The sequence below is a fragment of the Kogia breviceps genome, chromosome 14 (genome assembly GCF_026419965.1).
Source record: "Kogia breviceps isolate mKogBre1 chromosome 14, mKogBre1 haplotype 1, whole genome shotgun sequence".
In the NCBI taxonomy this organism is placed as follows: domain Eukaryota; kingdom Metazoa; phylum Chordata; class Mammalia; order Artiodactyla; family Physeteridae; genus Kogia; species Kogia breviceps.
In genome coordinates, this window is record NC_081323.1 from 6,115,215 (window position 1) to 6,135,094 (window position 19,880).

The 19,880-nt window shown below is 46.1% G+C and overlaps 1 protein-coding gene across 3 annotated transcripts in view; it reads right to left on the reverse strand.

The window, feature by feature from the left end:
• CASS4 (Cas scaffold protein family member 4) overlaps nucleotides 1-16,417 on the reverse strand; it is a 42,423-nt gene extending 26,006 nt beyond the window's left edge. For all 3 annotated transcript variants that reach the window (XM_059039170.2, XM_059039172.2, XM_067011915.1), the window contains exon 1: nucleotides 16,216-16,417. In XM_059039170.2, coding sequence (XP_058895153.1) covers nucleotides 16,216-16,251 — 36 coding nt within the window. In that variant the 5' untranslated portion in view covers nucleotides 16,252-16,417. The remainder of the gene's footprint in view (nucleotides 1-16,215) is intronic.
• Nucleotides 16,418-19,880: the final 3,463 nt, after the last annotated feature.

Consider the following 19,880-nt stretch of genomic DNA (forward strand, 5'->3'; position numbering starts at 1 on the left):
ATGAACCCATGCCCCGGAACTGCGCCAAACGCTTTATGGACAACAGATGGAAGGGATTGACAGGACTGCAAAGCGTCCTGATAACAACTGCAATTGTCACTGAGGCCACTCGCAAGTTATTTTCTTTCTTTTTTTTTTTTTTTTTCTGTATGCGGGCCTCTCACTGCTGTGGCCTCTCCCGTTGCGGAGCACAGGCTCCGGACGCGCAGGCCCAGCGGCCATGGCTCACGGGCTTAGTTGCTCCGCGGCATGTGGGATCTTCCCGGACCAGGGCACGAACCCGTGACCCCGGCATCGGCAGGCGGGTTCTCAACCACTGCGCCACCAGGGAAGCCCCAAGTTATTTTTTACCAGGGTGATAATTTGGAAACATTCGTGTAGATATTTAAGAGATGAAAGAGGGCATATGTTTATATTTTTATTCTCTTTGGGCACAAAGACAGTTAGGTTCTAGGTACAACAGAAGAAACCTTCTTAACCAATTTCCAAAAAGGACGTTTCCCCCAAATGACCATCTTCATACGACAGCTTGGAGAAGGGAAAGGAGACTGGGGAAACGAAGGCAAAAAAGAGATTCCCTCTCCGGGGAGACGTTCACACAATGGCCAGATGCAATGTGCTAATCTATACTGAATCAGCAATGAGTCATGGGAGTAACTAGCTAGCTTCATTCATTCAGTCATTCGGTCATTCACACCTCAAGATTGCATTGAGCGTCGATTATATGCCCAGCACTCTGCTAGAGATACAGCGGTGAACGAAAACAGTTCCTGATCTCGTGCCGGTGTACGTCCTAGCAGAGGAGACACATTCCAGCCACATCAGAAATAAACGTAGGGTTTCTACTTCTCTTAAGTGCAATGAAGGAAGATACAGAAACTTATGAGGAATTATGAGTGCGCTTGGGAAGTGGGGATGGATGAGGGCTTAGGGAACGTTCCCTTGAGAAACGGGCCATGGAAATTGCAATCTGGGAGTGAGTAGAAGTTACTCAGATCAAGAAAGGGGGACAGATCATCCAGGCAGAGTAAGAGAAGTGCGTGAGGGAGGGAGGGACTGAATTTGTGTGTCTATGCGAAGTGCATTGTGAATCGGGGAAACTGAAAGAAGACCAGGTTGTCTGGAGAGAAGTAAACAGAAACCTGGGGCTTGGTTTCCATGTTGGGTGATGTTTATCTCTGACTGCTGGGTGGAAAGGGGATTCCACGGAGCCAGTGTGAAGCCAAAGAGGTTCATCGACGGCAGTGGTCCAGTCCAGGCGGGACATGCCTGAGGCTCAGATGAGGGTGGCAGTTGGCTGCCAGGAGGGGTTGGCGAGGGATGGCGGGCAACCCTGAGGTGAGTCTTGAAAGAAGGGCAGGATTGTAACGGCCGGAGAAGGGAAGAGAGGCGCGCTGTGGACCAAGGGAAGCAAGATGCAGAGAGACAGATTTGGTTCTCATACTCTGTCTTCTGCGGTGATGTGAAGAGCCAGCAGCTGCAGTTCTAAGCAGAGCCCCATTAGATGAGCCTGTAGAAATGGCACCTGCTGAAGCTTCTTTTGGGGCTTCCGCATCATTCCCGCCGCCAGGAGGGTTATCCCCTCTCCAGGCCGGGAGGGTGGGCACAGCTCCTCAGTGACTGCCCCATGCTGGTTCTCCAAGGGCCTGGCTTGCCTTCCCGCTTTACTTTCCCCTTTTCTTCAGTTCACTTGAAAGAGCAAAGCTGCAGAAACTCAGAGTGTTCCAGCTGGATGGGGTGGGGGTGGGGGGCTCACTTGCTGTGTTGGCCTCATTTTAGAGCTCTGTGGTGCCCGAGACTAGGAGAGGTTAAGGTCACACAGCAGCACTCAGTAGAGTGGGGATTCAAACTCGAGTCTGTCGGACTCTGAAGCCTGCTATCGCCAATTCAGTGCACAGCCTTCCCGAGTCCAAGTCAGTTTCCTACTCTAATCTGCTAAAGTCTAGATGCATGTAAACTTAGAAGGAGTTGGGTTAACGACATCTATAGGCGGGACAGGCAAACTCGAATGGTCATAGGAGCCGGGCAAGCAGTATATGTCAGGGAGGCAGGCCAGGTGTCAGACGTTTGGGAGCGGTGGAGACTGCAGCATGCTCAGGCAGATTTCAAAAGATGACTACTTGGGCCAAATGAAGTACTCTGCGGCTGAGTCCAGCCCCCTGCTGGGCTCTTAGAGGCCCCACACTGGTTTCCTTTGCAAACTGGAAGTTAACGAGCAGGGGCTGGAGCATTTCTGCCCAGTGCAGGACTCCTCTACTGGGCAATCTGTTCTGAAGCCCCCCCGTCACCACCACCATTATGTTACCCAAGACTATGTGCAAAATGCTCACAGTCTGAGGCTCTCTCTACCCTCCCCCGCTTGCTCCCCTCTTTCCCTTCACAAGGGTCAGATCAGCATCACAACCCAATCCTGCTTCCTCCTTGCTTTCTCCTTCACAAGTGCTCCCCCCACTCCCAGACTCTTGTATTCTTGAAATTACAGAGTTAGTGGCCAGGGGATAGGAGAGTAGAGATCCTGGAATGTTTTCCATTAAAGTAGCCAGAAAATCTTCATTTCCTTGGGAAGGTAAATCATACCACAGGGTCACCAGCTCACGGCAGGAAGTAGTAAATAAATAAGTGTCCCACACAGGAAGAGATAGAGATCATAAATGTGGAAGGAGCCCTGAGCAGTAAGCCGTTGCTGGGTCCCTGCTCTGTACGGCATCGTGGAACCCCATTAACAAGACGGGCATTTTTCTTCGACTAAAATCCTTCTTTGAAAAGCATCCATGTTTAGCATTTTAGCTTCCTTCTCACAGATTCCATGACTTACTTCCAAAAATTCTTAGTTAGTTTTAGGGGAAGGTGATGGAATGAATGATACTGCCCCTCTGAAGGCCATGAGAGAGAATAGTTATACATAAGCCACAATTTTTTAAAAATGCATGCACTGTAAATATTTCAAATCCTGTGATGTATGGGAAATGTGAACCCTTGAAGTTCATGAAGGTTTTCCCTGGATGGAGGAACTTCTTCTTTGAGATCAATGAGATATTCTCTTATACATCTTTTATGAGGCTGCTGAGCCCAGACTCAGAACGTCAGGAGTAAATGCAGAACGGAGAAAGCTCTTTGATCATCTTTGAAGACAAAGGTCTCCGCTTCAATGTACTTGGAAGTATTTCATATTATATAAATACATAGATAGGCTTAGAAAGATCAAAGCAGAGAGAATGGTGCTATCTGTTGGCTCGTGAATGTTTATTTTCCATCATATTTTAAAGCATATTATGTTAAACAAAATAGAGAGAGGAGAGGGCTTCCCTGGTGGCGCAGTGGTTGAGAGTCCGCCTGCCGATGCAGGGGACACGGGTTCGTGCCCCGGTCCAGGAAGATCCCACATGCCGCGGAGCGGCTGGGCCCGTGAGCCATGGCCGCGGAGCCTGTGCTCCGCAACGGGAGAGGCCACTACAGTGAGAGGCCCGTATACCGCAAAAAAAAAAAAAAAAAAAGAGAGAGGAGAGAGAGAAAGAAAAGTTTCCAAGAGCATAAGAGAAATCCTCTCACCACCTCCATTTTCCCTTTCCCACCCACATTCTCCGAAAAGGGAAGAAAGACAGAGGAAGGAGGACAGCCCTGAGGAAGAAAGAAAGTATCCACATGACACTTTTTTAATGAGAGATGTGGGTGGGTGACAGCATTCTGAAAGGCAATCTCCGGAGAGATAAGGGAGGGGTCAATGGGCGTTTAAGGAGTCACAGCAAGGACTACCTGGGAAGGCTCCCCACTTTGCAAACCCCACATAACAACGCAGACTTCTTACACTGTATGTGTCAACTAATATTAAAGTTCCCATAATTAATCAAAGAGAAAAAAAATCCTCTCTAATCTTTCGGATGCAGATTGAGTCACGTTTGTATTGTCGTTCCCTATGTAGCCAGTGCCTCATTAATAAGGGTTGCTCACAGCCTTTCAACTCTGTTCCAGGCACTGGGATAAGTAATTCGCATTGATTATCTCTCTTGATAGTCGCAATCCCATAAAGCAGGGACTGTGACTAATGTCCCATTTAAGAGATGAAAAGTTAAGGCACAGAGAGGGTGACTGAGTTAGCCTAAGGTTGCTCCGAGGGTAACGAATAGAACCAAGATTGGCACACAGGCAGTTCTGACCCTGGAGTCTGCCCTTTTAACCTACAAATCATAGCGTTTAGCATGCTGTCCTTCAGGAGATGGCATGTGCGTTTCGATGGATGGGCAAATGACAAAGTGTGCCTCTGGAGAGAGGCATGGTAAGCTGATAAAAACATTTTTAACTCAGCTGCGTAAGTTGTATGGTTAGAGGATCAGAATTAGATTCTCCATTAAGAATTTGGGAAATGGCTTCAATGTAATTACTGGCAAATAATGACACATTTGTATAATGGAGTACTATACAGCCATTAGAAATAATGAGGTAGAGTTTAAATTTGCTGAAGTGGAACATTCTCTAAAATAGAGTATTAATTTTTTCTTTTTTTGGCTGCATCATGAGGCTTGTGGGATCTTAGTTCCCCGACTAGGGATTGAACCTGGGCCCTGGGAAGTGAAAGTGTGGAGTCCTAACCACTGGACCACCAGGGAATCCCCAAGGATTAATATTTTAAAAAGCAAGATGAGAAACTGTGCAGACAGTATGTCCCCATGTATGCTTTTATGAGTACAGCATCTTTCTGGAAGATGACATAAGTCATTGGGGCTCCCCCTCTGGCTAGCTGAACCGGAGACCAGGAAACTATAGAGCTCTGGGATTAAAGGAAAACATGCTTTCAGTCCATGTTCATTGGTACAGTTTGAATTTTTAAAGCCATATGTACATGTTTTGCTTTTTCAATATGAAAATCTAGTGTTTAAAAAAGATTCTGTTCTGTTAGAAGAGAATTGCTTCTGTGTTGGTGATCTTGAGCTCCTGCTTGCCTTGATCACTTAAGCCTGTTCTACTCCCAGATTTGAGAGAGGGGAACCTTGACCCAGTCAGTCTTCATCTCGGCCAGAAGCAGTTTGCCACACAAAAGCATCTGGCATCTGGGGAAACCCTTTGTGTACTTCCGGGATAACTCACACCATTGATGGAACTCTCATTGCCCATCCATCAGAGGACCCTTTACAGCATGAAAAATGCTGAGAAGTGCTTGGACAGTTGTTGAGAACCAGCTGATTTTGTGAGTGTTTCTTTCTCCCCAGCTCCTTGAGAGTAGGGCCACAGAAGACATCCAGAGAAGGCAACAGAAACCTACCACTTAAATGCAACAGGGTCTAACCGCAGGTGTATTAAGAATCACACAAGTTTAGGCGGGGTGAAGCTTTAAGGGTTTTTCTGGCCTGGCCCAGGCAAGTTAGAGAGGCATCGAATAAGTCTCGAGGTAAACAGGGGAGGCTGGGTGCCTTTGCCCCCTCCCCTGTGGTCAGCTGCAGAATGACATGGTCCTGGGCACAAACACCTGGGCCAGGTGGGAGGGCCACCCGCGAGGGGACTGTTCCCAAGACCAGAAATTAGGACCAGCAGCCGCAGGACACTGTGGCTGTGCCTGGCACTCGCGTAACACAGGGGAAGGCGTTGGGATAACCGCCTGACGCTTTCCTGACGCTTTCCTGCCACATGGAGTTGTATTATGAGGTCTGCAGCTGAGACGGGCCACCAGGCCACCAGGCCTCCTCCTCTTTCTCTTCTCTAAGTTAACTTTTCTTTCCTTTCATGAATTTCAGTAGCTTTCCATAGCCACATTTACATTGAAAAGTGAAATTCCACAAGTTACAGGGAACTGAGGGTCACTTAACTCAGCAAAATGGTATATTTCACAACCAGAACTTGCCTTGAGATTTGCAACTATGTTAAATTATTTCCTTTCAACGTATCATGCCTAACATGGTGCTGTAGAACCTGACACAGCTTGGCTGCAATGATCTGCATTTCATTTTCAGAAATACTTAGAATTTTTTTTTAAATGAGGTGACAGCTAAGTAATTTCTTGTATCATCCCACAGCATAACGAAGAGCTGCTTCTCTTGGAGCTATTTTTTTTTTTTAAACTTAGCAAAGCAGTTAAATGAGAGAGGCTGAGGGAAAACTGCTGTCTTTCTTGTGGTTAATATTAATTTGCCAGATAGGCTAGAAAATAACTGAGTTTTAGCTTCAGCTCCGCTTTTGAAAAAGTTGAAAAGTTCTGGACTAAAAGCCTCCAGAATGTGTAGAAAGTGATCTGAAGTCATTTAACTGAGATACTGAAATGCCCTTTTCCAGATTACTTTTATATTTAGAGTCACCTTTAAGCTTTAAAAAAAAAAAAAAAAAAAAACTTAACTGAGTACAATAGAGCTTTCTAAACAAAATTCGCTCTTTTTTGCTTCAAAACGTGGGACATAAAACAACTTTTGATAATTTCCACTGATGGGATAGTTGCTTGGGAAACATCATTACCTACTTCCTTAACTTAGTGGAAAAAATGCAGAATAACAAGTAATGGATGCATTTACACAGTTCACTCTGAGTCCTAAGCAATTGAACTCTTGCAGGAAATGGATTCCAGAAGAGACAAACTCAGATACTCACATTCACCTTCATCTTGATCCTTTAAAGAAATTATTATTATTATTTTTAATTAATTAATTTTTTTTTTCTGTAGTACGCGAGCCTCTCACTGTTGTGGCCTCTCCGGTTGCGGAGCACAGGCTCCGGACGCGCAGGCTCAGCGGCCACGGCTCACGGGCCCAGCCGCTCCGCGGCACGTGGGATCCTCCCGGACCGGGGCACGAACTCGTGTCCCCTGCATCGGCAGGCGGACTCTCAACCACTGCGCCACCAGGGAAGCCCAAGAAATTATTTTTAAAGGTGATTAGTCCATACCCTGGAAAACACTAGCAGAAATCACTTCAGAAGGGAGCTCCTTCTGTAGTAGTTGGTGCTGGCATGCTGTGAGGTTTGGGGTCTAGAACACTTGTACCTGAGCACTGCTCTTTCTGCAGCTGTCCTTCCCGGGCTGGGGGGTGGGGAGATCTGGGCTGAAACCAACAGCCATGGGTGGGAAAGGTTGGGGCCGGTTACCTAACACATCGGTTCCCTTCCACCCATCTGGATGCAAATAGCCATTGTCTCTGGCTTAGCTGTGGGCACTGGGGACTAAGAAGGGAATAAACCTGGTGAACTTGGAAATGAGAAGGGATATAAGAGAAAAAGAAAAACTTAAATAAAAGAAGGATTCCTTGTTTTCCCAACACCTCTAAAAATGATCCTGACCATGGCTTTGTCTGTGAACATGCACAAACCTTAACTGATTTCTCCATGATAACATTGAACTCTGATCCTTCCAGCTTTGAATTCTTCCTAACGGTTCAGAGTGAAAAGGCCTCTCACCACGGGGACTTGGGTAGCCGCAGAAGGCACTGCCGACTAATGAGACTTTGAGGAAGAGGCTGTGGTCAGAAAAAAATTCCAAAGCCACCCGGTGGAAATGAAACGTTTTCTTCCCTGATGCCTGAATACTGTGGTTTCCAATAGGTTTGGGTCCTACTGGAAGGTATATTGTTTGAATATACTTCCCCTATTCATGGGACCCTTGCTAAAATGCACTTTCAGTGCTTCACTGATTTGACAGTTATTTCTTAAGCATCTACTGTATATCTGACAACGTGTGCTTGGGGGAGGAAGGTGAACAAGGTTCTGTTAGTCTAAGCTCAGGGTTGAAATGATGCAACAATAAAGATCTCCCAGGTCTCCTAAGTAATTGATATTTTTGGATGTGGCCCAAGACAGGTCCATGTTATACCAAACTGTTTCTGTAGCTTGTAGTGCCCTAGAGATCCAGCATATTTATTCATCCGTCCCCCAAACCCCCTCCCCACCTCCAAGTTTACTCCTTGCTAGACAAGTCTCTGAATTCTCGTTTCAGATATTTGGTTTGGGGAAAAGAGGAGTTGAGAGCACACTTGGGCCAAGGTAAGTGGTTGAGAATTCAGCCCTCTCTTGTGAGAAACACATGGAGGGAGGAGGGCAAGTAGCTGAGAATCTTCCAGGGCCTCAGTATCCTCATCTGAAAGTGTAGGGTTCCCATCCAGCTGCAACCCCCTGCATTTTGCATGGTTTCTTGTCTTGCTCTATCTCCTACTTCATGAAAGCTATCAGAGGTATTAAAGAAAATGACAGGTGGGATCTTTTCCTTTCTCATCTTTTCCTTCCTTCCCTTTTTCTTGTTTTGAAGAGTAAAGGGGATCAAAGGCATGGAGACAAAAGAAGGTGTTTCGCGTCCTTTGATTGGTCTTAAGCAATTATACCACCGCCAACTAGGAGGAAGCTTTGTCTAAGACTGTGTTTCTTAAACTTCCTGTGTCTATTAACTGCATGCTTCCTGTCATAGCCATGTGCTGTCTGTACATTTTTAACTTCAAGGAAAATATTAAATTAAGCCAATTAAAAAAAAAGAGTCTCCCAAAGCAATATGACCTATGAAATTACAAATTTGATGAGCTAGTTTTAGTTTTTTCCAACGCACATGACAATACAGAGCTAACATTAAAAAATGTTCTATCTGTGTACCACACCTAAATTCATCTTGTATGAATGAGGTCAAAGTCCCTGCAGGGTGTGATTATTTTCCATTTGATTGATCAGGAAGAATTCAAAACTGGTCCAAGCTGTTTAATGGATCACAGAGAAATGAGTGAAAGTTCATACTTGTTCACCGAATTCTCCATTTGCTAGGGTCATTTTTAGGGCTTTTAGGAAAGCAACGAGCCACCTGTTCATTAAGTTCTTCTCTCAGTCTGTTGGTGGGCATTTATTCCAGTTGACTGGGTTTATTCATTTTGTTGTCAATAATGAGCCACAGATAAACCCACCGCTAGCGTTACACGCGATACCACAAGGAAGGTTATAGAGCATGTGCTCTGTAACTGTCTCTGTTGATTTCCCCAGGGCTGTTGATCCCCTCCATGTTGGGACACATCCGTGAAGGACAGAAGCAACTTGACATTCTCGCTATTAGTAATTGACTCTCGTGCCCTTTCAGCCTCCTCTGAGTTTAAATTCTGAACCCAAGAGAACATTCCACAGGCCCTTTTTACATTTTGTTAACCAGATGGCAAGCGTCTCCAAGGGAGAGGCACCCTACTGCTTTCTTACCCCAATTCTCACCCCCTCCAAGCCTGTAACAAATGTGTAATAAACAAAACTGCTCTTGATTAGAAGGAGAAGCAACGGTTTAAAGAAAAAGAACAATGGATTCACCCTGGAGTGAGTGGGCCGATGCAGAGCCCAGACTTGACCAGGACTAACATTTCCTAGAGGAGTTTTAAGAGCTGGCAAAGCCTCCCCGCAAAGAGCCAGGAGATGCCGTCCCAGGCGCAGGCGCGCACTCCGCCTTCTCGTTCCTATCTCTGTCCTCGCCACGTGCACACAGGAACCCTCTTCCATTCCAATAAACACATGGTTTATGAGCAATACGTTTGGAAATGGTTCCTAAAATACTTATTTCCTCTTTTTGCAACTCATGTTGGAGTCTTCGAATATCACTTGTAGTGGTATCTTTCTTTTCTTTGTTACCAGCCTCCCACCTTCCTCCTTTGAAGTTATTTCCCCTCCAGGCTCTTGTCATTTCCCCCCTGAGTCATCACAGTTCTAACATGACCACACACGTTTCTACGGTCGCTTCCTCATTCCATTATCATGCAGGCCACTCTCCTCTGAAAAGTCTCCTGGCAACTTTTTAAACTTGTAGTATAAGCAGTTGGTGCTCTGTCTGGCCGTCCCCCCCCCCCCCCCCACACACACACAAAGTGAGCTCTATAGCAAATACAATGTTAAGAGGATAAAGGTTATGGACTTCCCTGGTGGCACAGTGGTTAAGAATCCGCCTGCCAATGCAGGGGACACCGGTTTGAGCTGTGGTCCGGGAAGATCCCACATGCCGAGGAGCAACTGAGGCTGTGCGCCACAGCTACTGAGCCTGCGCTCTAGAGCCCGCAAGCCATAACTTCTGAGCCCGCATGCCTAGACTCCGGGCTCTACAACAAGAGAAGCCACTGCAATAAGAAGCCTGTGCACTGCAACCAAGAGTAGCTCCCGCTCGCCGCAACTAGAGAAAAGCCCGCGCGCAGCAACGAAGACCCAACACAGCCAAAAATAAATACATAAAAATAAAATAAATTGATATTAAAAAAAGAGAGAATAAAGGTTATCGAACAGGGGAAGGAATAATAGAAGGTAATGGATTTTTAACACTAAGGACAGTTTATTAAATATTGAGAAAAGGGACTAGACTTTTGTCTTCTGTGGCATTTAGAGCAGCGTCTGGCTCAATGTATTTGTGGAACGAATGAAAGAAAATGGAAATAAAGTTGGTGGAAAATAAACATCCGTTTCTTCAAAAAATAAAGCCTATAGCACATGTGCTCAATAAAAGCTATTTATATCTTTATTTACTCTTCTTTCTGCTCACATCTCCTGACACCCTCAAACACCAAACGTTTTATTTTTTTCAAAAGACAGAGCAAACTGTTCTTCTCCATGTGCGTTGAGAACAGCACGGTACCATCCAAAATGGAAAATGAAGCCCTGGCCCTGTCTCCTGACTCACCTCCCCGCTTCTGCTCTTTCCTACTGACTGTCTGTGTCTGCACAGCAGCCTCAATATGTCTTAAAAGACGTAAATCAGCCCATGTCATCTCCTACTTTACACAGGCCAGTGGCTTGCGTAAAGTAGCAGTTTGAATGCAGTTAGAGTGCATTCTGCAGTTAGAATGCACTTCAGAGTTCTTACAGCGTCAACGAGGCCCTATGTGAACAGACCCTGCTTAGCCCTCAAATCTTGTTTCTGGGGGGCTTCCCTGGTGGCACAGTGGTTGAGAATCCGCCTGCCGATGCAGGGGACACAGGTTCGTGCCCCAGTCCGCGAAGATCCCACATGCCGCGGAGCGGCTGGCCCCGTGAGCCATGGCCGCTGAGCCTGCGCGTCCGCAGCCTGTGCTCCGCAATGGGAGAGGCCACAACAGTGAGAGGCCCGCATACCGCAAAAAAAAAAAAAAAAAAAAAAAAAAAAAAAAAATCTTGTTTCTGACACTTTCTCCCCTTGTTAACTCTGCTCTGACAACACTGGCGATTCCATGGATGCTCTGCTCTGCTGAATTCATTCCTGCCCTTGCATTTCCTGTTCCCTCTGCCTGGAAAGCTTTTCCCGTTGTTCTTGTTTCCAGAGAGGCCCTTTCTGTGGATCACTTCTATCAGGTCACCCTGTTTTCCATTTAAAAAAAAAAAATTTTATACTAATTTTTTAAAAAGTAAATTTATTTATTTACTTTTGGTGGCGTTGGGTCTTCATTGCTGTGTGGGGGCTTTCTCTAGTTGTGGCGAGCAGGGGCTACTCCTTGTTGCGGTGTGCGGGCTTTTCTCATTGCTGTGGATTCTCTTGTTGCAGAGCACAGGCTCTAGGCACACAGGCTTCAGTAGTTGTGGCACACGGGCTCAGTAGTTATGGCTCACTGGCTCTAGAGCGCAGGCTCAGTAGTTGTGGCGCGCAGGCTTAGTTGCTTCGCGGCATGTGGGATCTTCCCGGACCAGGGCTCGAACCCGTGTCCCCTACGTTGGCAGGCAGATTCTTAACCACTGCGCCACCAGGAAGCCCTGTTTTCTTTGCTTTAGAGCAGTTGTCAACACCCAAGATCATTGTGTCCATTTACTTATTTACCGACTGTCTGATCCCACGGGAATGTCGGCTCTGTGTTGATCGCCCGAACCCCCCAGAGCTCAATGACTCTGTCTTGGGTGAGAGGCTAAACAGTGGACCATGAGTTGTGTTTTTAAGCTGGGTGCTGTGCATACTTGTTTTGCGTCGGGAGGCAGGTGAAGGGACGAGGTTGTTGGATGAGGTCAGAGGGAGACCACAGGTCCCTGTGGCCGTGACTTCAATCGCACAGGCTCAGATCTAAAGGAACATCTGACCGTGGGAGAAGGAGGGAGGTAATTCTCAAGCATCTAGGTTGAGAGGCGGGTCAGGACGGGGCCAGATAGGGGTTAGAAGAGCTGAGAGTCAGGGGTGACCTCTGTTTCCAGACATCTGGTAAGCAGGAAGTACCATTCCTGTCCTCGTGGCCATGTTGCAAGGGCTCTATCTGCACTCCCGGTAACCTCCCATTCTTTCACACATGCACACCGACCGAAGTGTTTCTTGAACACCTACTATGTGCAGGCATTGCTGTAGGCACTAAAGATGCAGCACTGGATAAGAAAGGCCAGATGTGTCCCTCATGGAGCTGACTTTCCAAAGGGCGAAACAAAGGCAAGACAATTTCCAATCTTGATAAGTGAGGCTGAGCTAGATGATGAGAATGATGCGATGGGTGTGGAAAAGGGAGGTGGTTTAGACAGGGTGGTCCAGAGAGGCCTCTGGATGGGGAGATGCTTGAGAGGAGGACCCAGTGGTCAAGCCACAGGGAGAGACCTGGTGGGGGATGGAGAGTCCCCCGCCGTGACCGCACTTGCCCTTCTTCGGCAAAGACTGAGTTTTAAGCGCCTGGCTTACCATCTGAGAGCTTTAAAGGTACAAGGAGAGCCTGAAATTGCCCCTCACTCACGAACGAAGCCTCACGAGCGTTCTTGCCCAGAAGCACCAGAGCAGAAGAGTCTTGGAGAGCAGCAGACTCATCCGATGACACTGCAGCCTGTCAGGGTCTAAACTAACCCTGGGAGTGTTGGTGATTTATTTATTTTTTATTCTAAGTCTTTACCTCCCTCCTTGAGTGAATCTAGGATCATTCCACTCAGAGTTGAGATGGAAGAGAGGACTACAGGATATTTGCTTTTTTTTTTTTTTTTCTTGCTGTACGCGGGCCTCTCACTGCCGTGGCCTCTCCCGTTGCGGAGCACAGGCTCCGGACGCGCAGGCGCAGCGGCCACGGCTCATGGGCCCAGCCGCTCCGCGGCACGTGGGATCTTCCCGGACCGGGGCACGAACCCGTGTCCCCTGCATCGGCAGGCGGATTCTCAACCACTGCGCCACCAGGGAAGCCCAGGATATTTGCTTTTTAACTGAAGCTGAATCTGAAATGTTGAGAACGTTTCAGGACGTTTAAACGTTCTTAAAACATAAATATTATTTTGATCAGTGCTCTGGAACATCCACCCTTCATTAACATGATAAAGACACTTGGTTTGAAAACTCCCGGTCAGAAAACCAAGTGAGCAAACAGCCTATGTCTCTATTTATAAAAGAGAGAAAATATAGAGTGTAGAGAAAATACTATGGAAACTAAGTTTTCAAATTTTAGAAGTTCTCAGAAAGTGATGGAAAACAAGACACCATGCTTATTTGACCCAGGATTCCTCTTTCAATTCCTGGCCATTCACTCCAGGGAGACAAAGATGCCTGTACACAAAGGTGCTATTTTCAGCATCACCTCTAATGGTGTGGACAGATGCACGCACACACAGACACATCCGCTCAGAAGTAAACACAGTGTGCAACAAACGGGACCGAATCACTAAAATACATGCAGACTCTATTTTCATAAATAAGGCACTTTTGAAACAACCAAAAATCCAAAGCAAGGACTTACATATAGTAAAACCAGTTATTCACCTTGTCTTTCAGACCTAATTTTCCAGCATTTCGTGAATGGAGTTGAACATGGAGTCAATCAGCTACAGTCCAATGAGATGTTGGATTTACCACCTTGGCAACACACAACGGTCTCTACCTTTTGCAATTACACTGTTTGAGACCAGTGTTTCCTAGCTCTAATATCATCACGTTTATTTTTCAGTTTTCTCTTCATTTTGTAAGACAGTTTGCGGAAACCTAATAGAAGTCAGACAATTACACAAAATCCGCTGTGCACAAAGGTGAAAGTCTACTGACAAGGAACTCTTGGTTGTTTGACAAAGCAGCAGCACTGGGGAACAGCCTGAAAGGGCAGGCACAGTTCACCACCTGACGCACACAGGCTGACCTCGGAGCATGAAAGGAGTCTGGGTGCCCCTAAGTGAAAGTCCGGGTTGCTTTCAAGTCAAATGCACCAATGCTGAGAACCTCTCACATGGTATGACTCCTTCAAGCACTGTGTTACCATTTAATCAAAAGCACCTAAATGACAACGTAGGCATTGAAAACACTGAGGTAGGTCAGTGGTGCTAAAACAGATGGAGCTCTAATATGTACTGTTCACTGTGAAAGACAAGAGGCTCAACAGTTGTTCAGTTACTGCTCCTGTTCTTGAAAAACCTTAAAAAAAATCATATCATCTTATATGTGCATTGGCAGTTCTGTAGGGATACCCAAGAAAGCATGAACTGAGGTTGCCTCTGGGCTAGGAATGGAAGATTTGGGTTCTTGCCCTGCTGCTGCTGTTACTGGGTGGCGGGGGGGCATCTGTACGAGCTGAGACATCATTCATCTAAGACTTGGGTCGGCAAACTAGGGCCTGTGGGCTGAATCCACATGACCAGTCCAAGACTTAAGAATGATTTCATATTTTTAAAGGGTTGTAAAAACAGCAAAGAATATGCACCAGAGGGACTTCCCTGGCAGTCCAGTGGGTAGGACTTTGATCTTCCACAGCAGGGGGCACAGGTTTGATCCCTGGTCCGGGAACTAAGATCCCGAAACCCGAGGTGTGGCCAGAAATAAAAAATAAAAACAAGAATATGCACCAGAGATCAGAGGTGGACCACAGAGCATAAAATACTAGCTTGGCTCTTTATGAAAAGACTGTGGACCTCTGGCCTAAGCGTCAGCATATAGTGAGCTGGTTAAGTCTGGGTCTGCGTCGGTCTGTCTGGGTTTGGCTCCTGGCATTCCACTTACTAGCAAATGACCTTGGCAAGTCAAGGAACCCTACTTTCCTCATCTGTCAAATGGGGATAAGAGTAACACGTCTACCTTATGGAGGTGTCAAGAGGCTGTAATGAGAAAAAGCAAGAAGAGCACTCAGCAACGGGCCTGACAGATGGACAGTCAGTAAGGGTCAGCTGCTATTATCTGTATAATATCAATAATAGAAATTCATGGGGATGCTGGGACTATCAAATATATGTTATATGTATATATACATGTTAATTACACATATACATGTTACAATTGCACATTGTAAAGTGCTATAGAAATTGGGCAGAATAAGTGGCCCATTAAAAAAAAAGTATAAATCATAAAAATCTGGATATTCTTAGAGAATGTCAGTGTTATGAAAGAAATAAAAAAGCAGCGGACTGTTCTAGATTAAGGATGACAGAGACCTAACAAACAAAATGTGTGATCCTGGAATGAGTCCTGGGTTGGAAAAAAAAAAACAAATAAACACGCAAAGAAATAATAACAGCCAAAAAAGCTAGAAAGGATGTTTTTGGATTTTTGGAAAATGTGAATGTAGCCTGTGTCTAAATATATACAAATAGATGAACACAAATGTGACAAAGTGCCAGGAATCGGTGACTCTGGGTAAAAGATATGGACAGGTTTACTGAATTTTTTTTTTTTTCTATTTTCCCAATGGTTTAAAATTTTTCAAAGAAAATGGGTACAAAATTCTAGGGTAGCAATCTACATAAGAGAGACTGTCATGGGTTATTCAACTGTACATTCCACCAGTGACACCTATGGTATTTATTATAATAATAAATAACACATATTTAATCATGTAAGGAAGCTCCCCATTTCATAACTGTTTCATTTTTTTTTCCTGTTCTACTTAAAATTTTTAAAAGATGTAGCAAAATAACCCCGACCTTCACTTTTCCTTGTGTCCAAGCGGTTTTCTTTTAGCAGCCATTTCAACATTCTAAGCAGCAAATCCTTTTCGATTCCTGTCACAGACTTGAGCTCCACGCACGCATGTCAGTACAGGAGGTAATGTGAAAACAGCACGAGGAAGGCCCGCTGAGGACTCAGGGCTGGGCAGAGACCCATGTCTCGCTCAGAAGTTTGTTAGAAGGTGAACGGACACGGACACAAAGGGATGGGTTGTGTTATCAGCCGCATAGACTGGGTTTTGCTAGAAAGTAATTTGCAACCATCTCTGAGTCAGATTGGTCAGGAGCTTTACGGCACATATCGTTTCTATACTTAAATTCACGTGAAACTTTCTCCTCTCAAACTTAGATGTTAGCAGTATTCATCTTTGGCTTCCTCAGAAACTCAGCCCTGAAATCGACCTCTGTCCTTAACCCAAACAGGCTGCTCCATCTCCTGCCCCTGCAGACAGCCCCGCCACTCACCTTGGGCGCCCCGTCCGTGATGCTAGCTCCTTTCATGTTGCTGGTGTGAAATGGCTCCTTTGAGCTCCACGGCTGATATCTCCGACTTCAGAGGTGGTTACGCAATGTCACCGCGTGCCTCTGGCTGGTTCTCAGAAACTGAATTCTATGGAGCTGACAGCACAGGAAATTGTCAGAATGATTCTCCCAGCAGTCAAACTTTCTGGAAAGGACGAGAAGAAAAGAAAAGAGGTGAAGGAAGGGAGACCAGAAATCCAGGCCACACTCACTCCTCAATGTGTGATGTCTATAAGTATAAATGGTCACACATTTGCTACAAGAAACCGCAAAAGGAAAAAAAAAAAAAGTCTTCTGCTTTATAGGGTGAAGTTCCTAGTTATGAACGCACGGCATTCTCATCCCTTGAACGTTGTGGAACAACTCCCCCTGGACAGACCAAGCATATTTCTCTGATGAGAGGCCGCCAGGACAAATTTGTGATAGCGGTCAGTGTTTCTTCCTTCCTGCCCCCTGAAACTTACCCTGCAACAGCCGGAGAAAATGAGTCCAGCGGGGGCGGGGGACGTGCCCAAGGGACCTCGTCCCACATCTTTCCCCGTCAGGTGCACTCTTCCGCTTCCCCTGTTCTGACCCCCATACTCACCCCCTGGTCTTTGAGTGCTGGCTCTGCAGCAGGGCTATGCTGAGCGCTTATCAATACGTTCTCTCTCAAATCTCACCGACCCACCCACTTGACGCCACACTAGTTCACACAGTTCGACTTGCTAAGTCTTTCCACTTTCCTTAAATTCAGACTAAACATCCAGAGAGGACTACAGGAGAGCAGATTCCTTGCTAGGCATGTTCACACTTTTATTTCACATAAACAAACTGCTACCCATCCTTCCCAGCGGGGTCAGCTTCCACCTCCAGTGGGCTGTCTCTCTCATCGCTCTCCTGTGATTCCAGCACTTACTGTCTTGTCTGCTGGCTGTCCCGCACGTAGCCCCTACAAGTCTGGGCACCGGGAAGGACTTACAGGTGGAAATAGCTGACTGATTTCTGGCTGAGACAATCTATATTTTATTTTATTTATTTATTTAAAAAAATCTTTATTTAGCTGTGTCAGGTCTTAGCTGCAGCATGCAGGATCTTTTAGTTGCAGCATGCGAACTCTTAGTTGTGGCATGTGGGATCTAGTTCCCTGACCGGGATTGAACCTGGGTCCCCTGCATTGGGAGTGTAGAGTCTTAACCACCTGACCACTAGGGAAGTCCCCACGATCTATGTTTTAAATTGTTCACCAGTGTTGGAAGTTAACCTGCAGGGCCAAGTAATTGACATGTTGTTGATGGGAGCAGATAACAGGAAGGGAACAGTGATGGCACAGAACAGATCACAAACTGCACAACAAGTTCAAGGTGGAGATCCGTAGAGAGGAGGACAGAGATGGAAGAGTGGGGGAGTAATTTAGGGAAGGCTTCACGAGGAAGGCAAGGTAGGAGAAGCAGGGGGCAGAGCAGTATAGAGCCTGGACTGACAGAAGTATCTTATCCTGTTACTCTTTACAGATGAGACAGATCGTTAAAGTAGTACCACTGCAATGCATGTAACAGGTGATATTGGTGAGGCAAAGGCCGCTGCAAATTAGCAGGTGATTTCCACGTTGTGAAATGTGAATCTGCGTGTTTCTCTTGGGTGCACCCCTTCCCTCCTGCTTTTTCTTCTGGCTCTAGCAGCTCCTCTGTGTCGGTGGCCATGGGCCACGCAGCACCTCAGATGAGGGAGAGGCAAGCACTGTCCAGCTAAGGCTGAGGTTCAGGTTTCCAGAGTGGGAATTTATTAAACCAAGATTCAATGTTTCCACGTATACATTGAGACAGAAAAATGTTATGATTGCATTTTTCAAATCCTTGTCTCTCAGAGATATATACTGAAATAGGTACAGATAAAATTTGAAAATTCAAAATAATTCAAGGGGAAAGTAGATAGAAGTATAGGCAGAACAATACTGGGCATATGAGTTGAAAATTGGGGAGTCAGAGTCCACGGGGATTCACTGCACTGCACCGCTGCTACTGAAGTTTAAAAAAGAACAGCTTTATTAAGATAGAATTCACATACCGCAAAAGTACGATTCAGTGCTTTTTCGTATATTCAGAGTTGTGCAACCATCACCACTAATTCCAGAACGTTTTCGTCACCCCAGTGAGGAAGCCCGTAGCCGTCAGCTGTCATTCCTTGCTCTCCTCTCCCCCCGCCCCTGGCAACCATTGTTTCTACTGTATTATTGACTTTCGTATATATTTGGAAAAAAGTAAAAAGAAAGGATGGACATACTCGCTCAAGGTCACACAGTGATGAACAAAAAAAGACAACAGATTTCACACCAATTCAAGTTTGGACGGTTCCTATCACCTTCTCAAACTCCAGACAGTAATTCTTCCCTATACTGAAGGGCTGACCTCAAAGGTCCCTATACAGATTAGAATGCTGTAATTTGCATCTTATTAAAAAAGTTATTTCATTTATTTATTTATTTATTTTTGGCTGTGTTGGGTCTTCGTTGCTGTGCACGAGCTTTCTCTAGTGCCGTGCGCGGGCTTCTCATTGCGGTGGCTTTGTTTTGCAGCACAGGCTCTAGGCACGTGGGCTTCAGTAATTGTGGCACAGGCTTAGTAGTGTGGTGCATGGGCCTAGTTGCTCTGTGGCATGTGGGATCTTCCCAGACCAGGGATCGAACCCGTGTCCCCTGCATTGGCAGGCATATTCTCGACCACTGTGCCACCAGGGAAGTCCCTGCATGTCTTTTTTTTTTTTTTTGTGGTACGCGGGCCTCTCACTGTTGTGGCCTCTCCCGTTGCGGAGCACAGGCTCCGGACGCGCAGGCTCAGCGGCCACGGCTCACGGGCCCAGCCGCTCCGCGGCATGTGGGATCTTCCCGGACCAGGACATGAACCCGTGTCCCCTGCATTGGCAGGCGGACTCTCAACCACTGCGCCACCAGGGAAGCCCCCTGCATGTCTTTTTAAGGAAAAACAATCAGAACCAAAATCCAAGACACAAAAGTAATAGGATTTGGCTCTGAAATTAAATACTCACCCCTACATAGATATTTAGTGTAGTATTTTGTGAACAAGGGGCTTGAGTTCTCAGACTCCTATTTGACCCTGCTAAGATTTTTCTGAATGAAAGGCTGTAGACATTTTGCTGCAATCCATTCATATTTACATCTTAAGGCAAATGAGCCTCTTATGTGCACAAATATTGTGAGAGTTGATCATTCTAGAAAATTGGGTGGTTTTTGCAATATACTGCAGGCAGAAGTTTGAAACAGAATTCAAAAGAACCAAGTGAGAGAGCTTCTAATAAGGTAATTCCCACCCCTCCTCTCTTATGTACCACTGAGAACAGTTCTTTTTGTTTTTGGCTGCGTATGATGCGGGATCTTAGTTCCCCAACCAGGGATTGAACCTAGACCCTCAGCAGTGAAAGCGCAGAGTTCTGTCTTAACTACTGGACCGCCAGGGAATTCCCGAGAACCGTATGTTGAATTGATTTTCTTTTCAGAACCTAGGGAGTCAGATCACCTCCACAGCTCCCAATAAATGTGCAAGAAGGCAGGGACTTCCCTGGTGGTCCAGTGGCTAAGACGCCATGCTCCCAATGCAGGGGGCCCGGGTTTG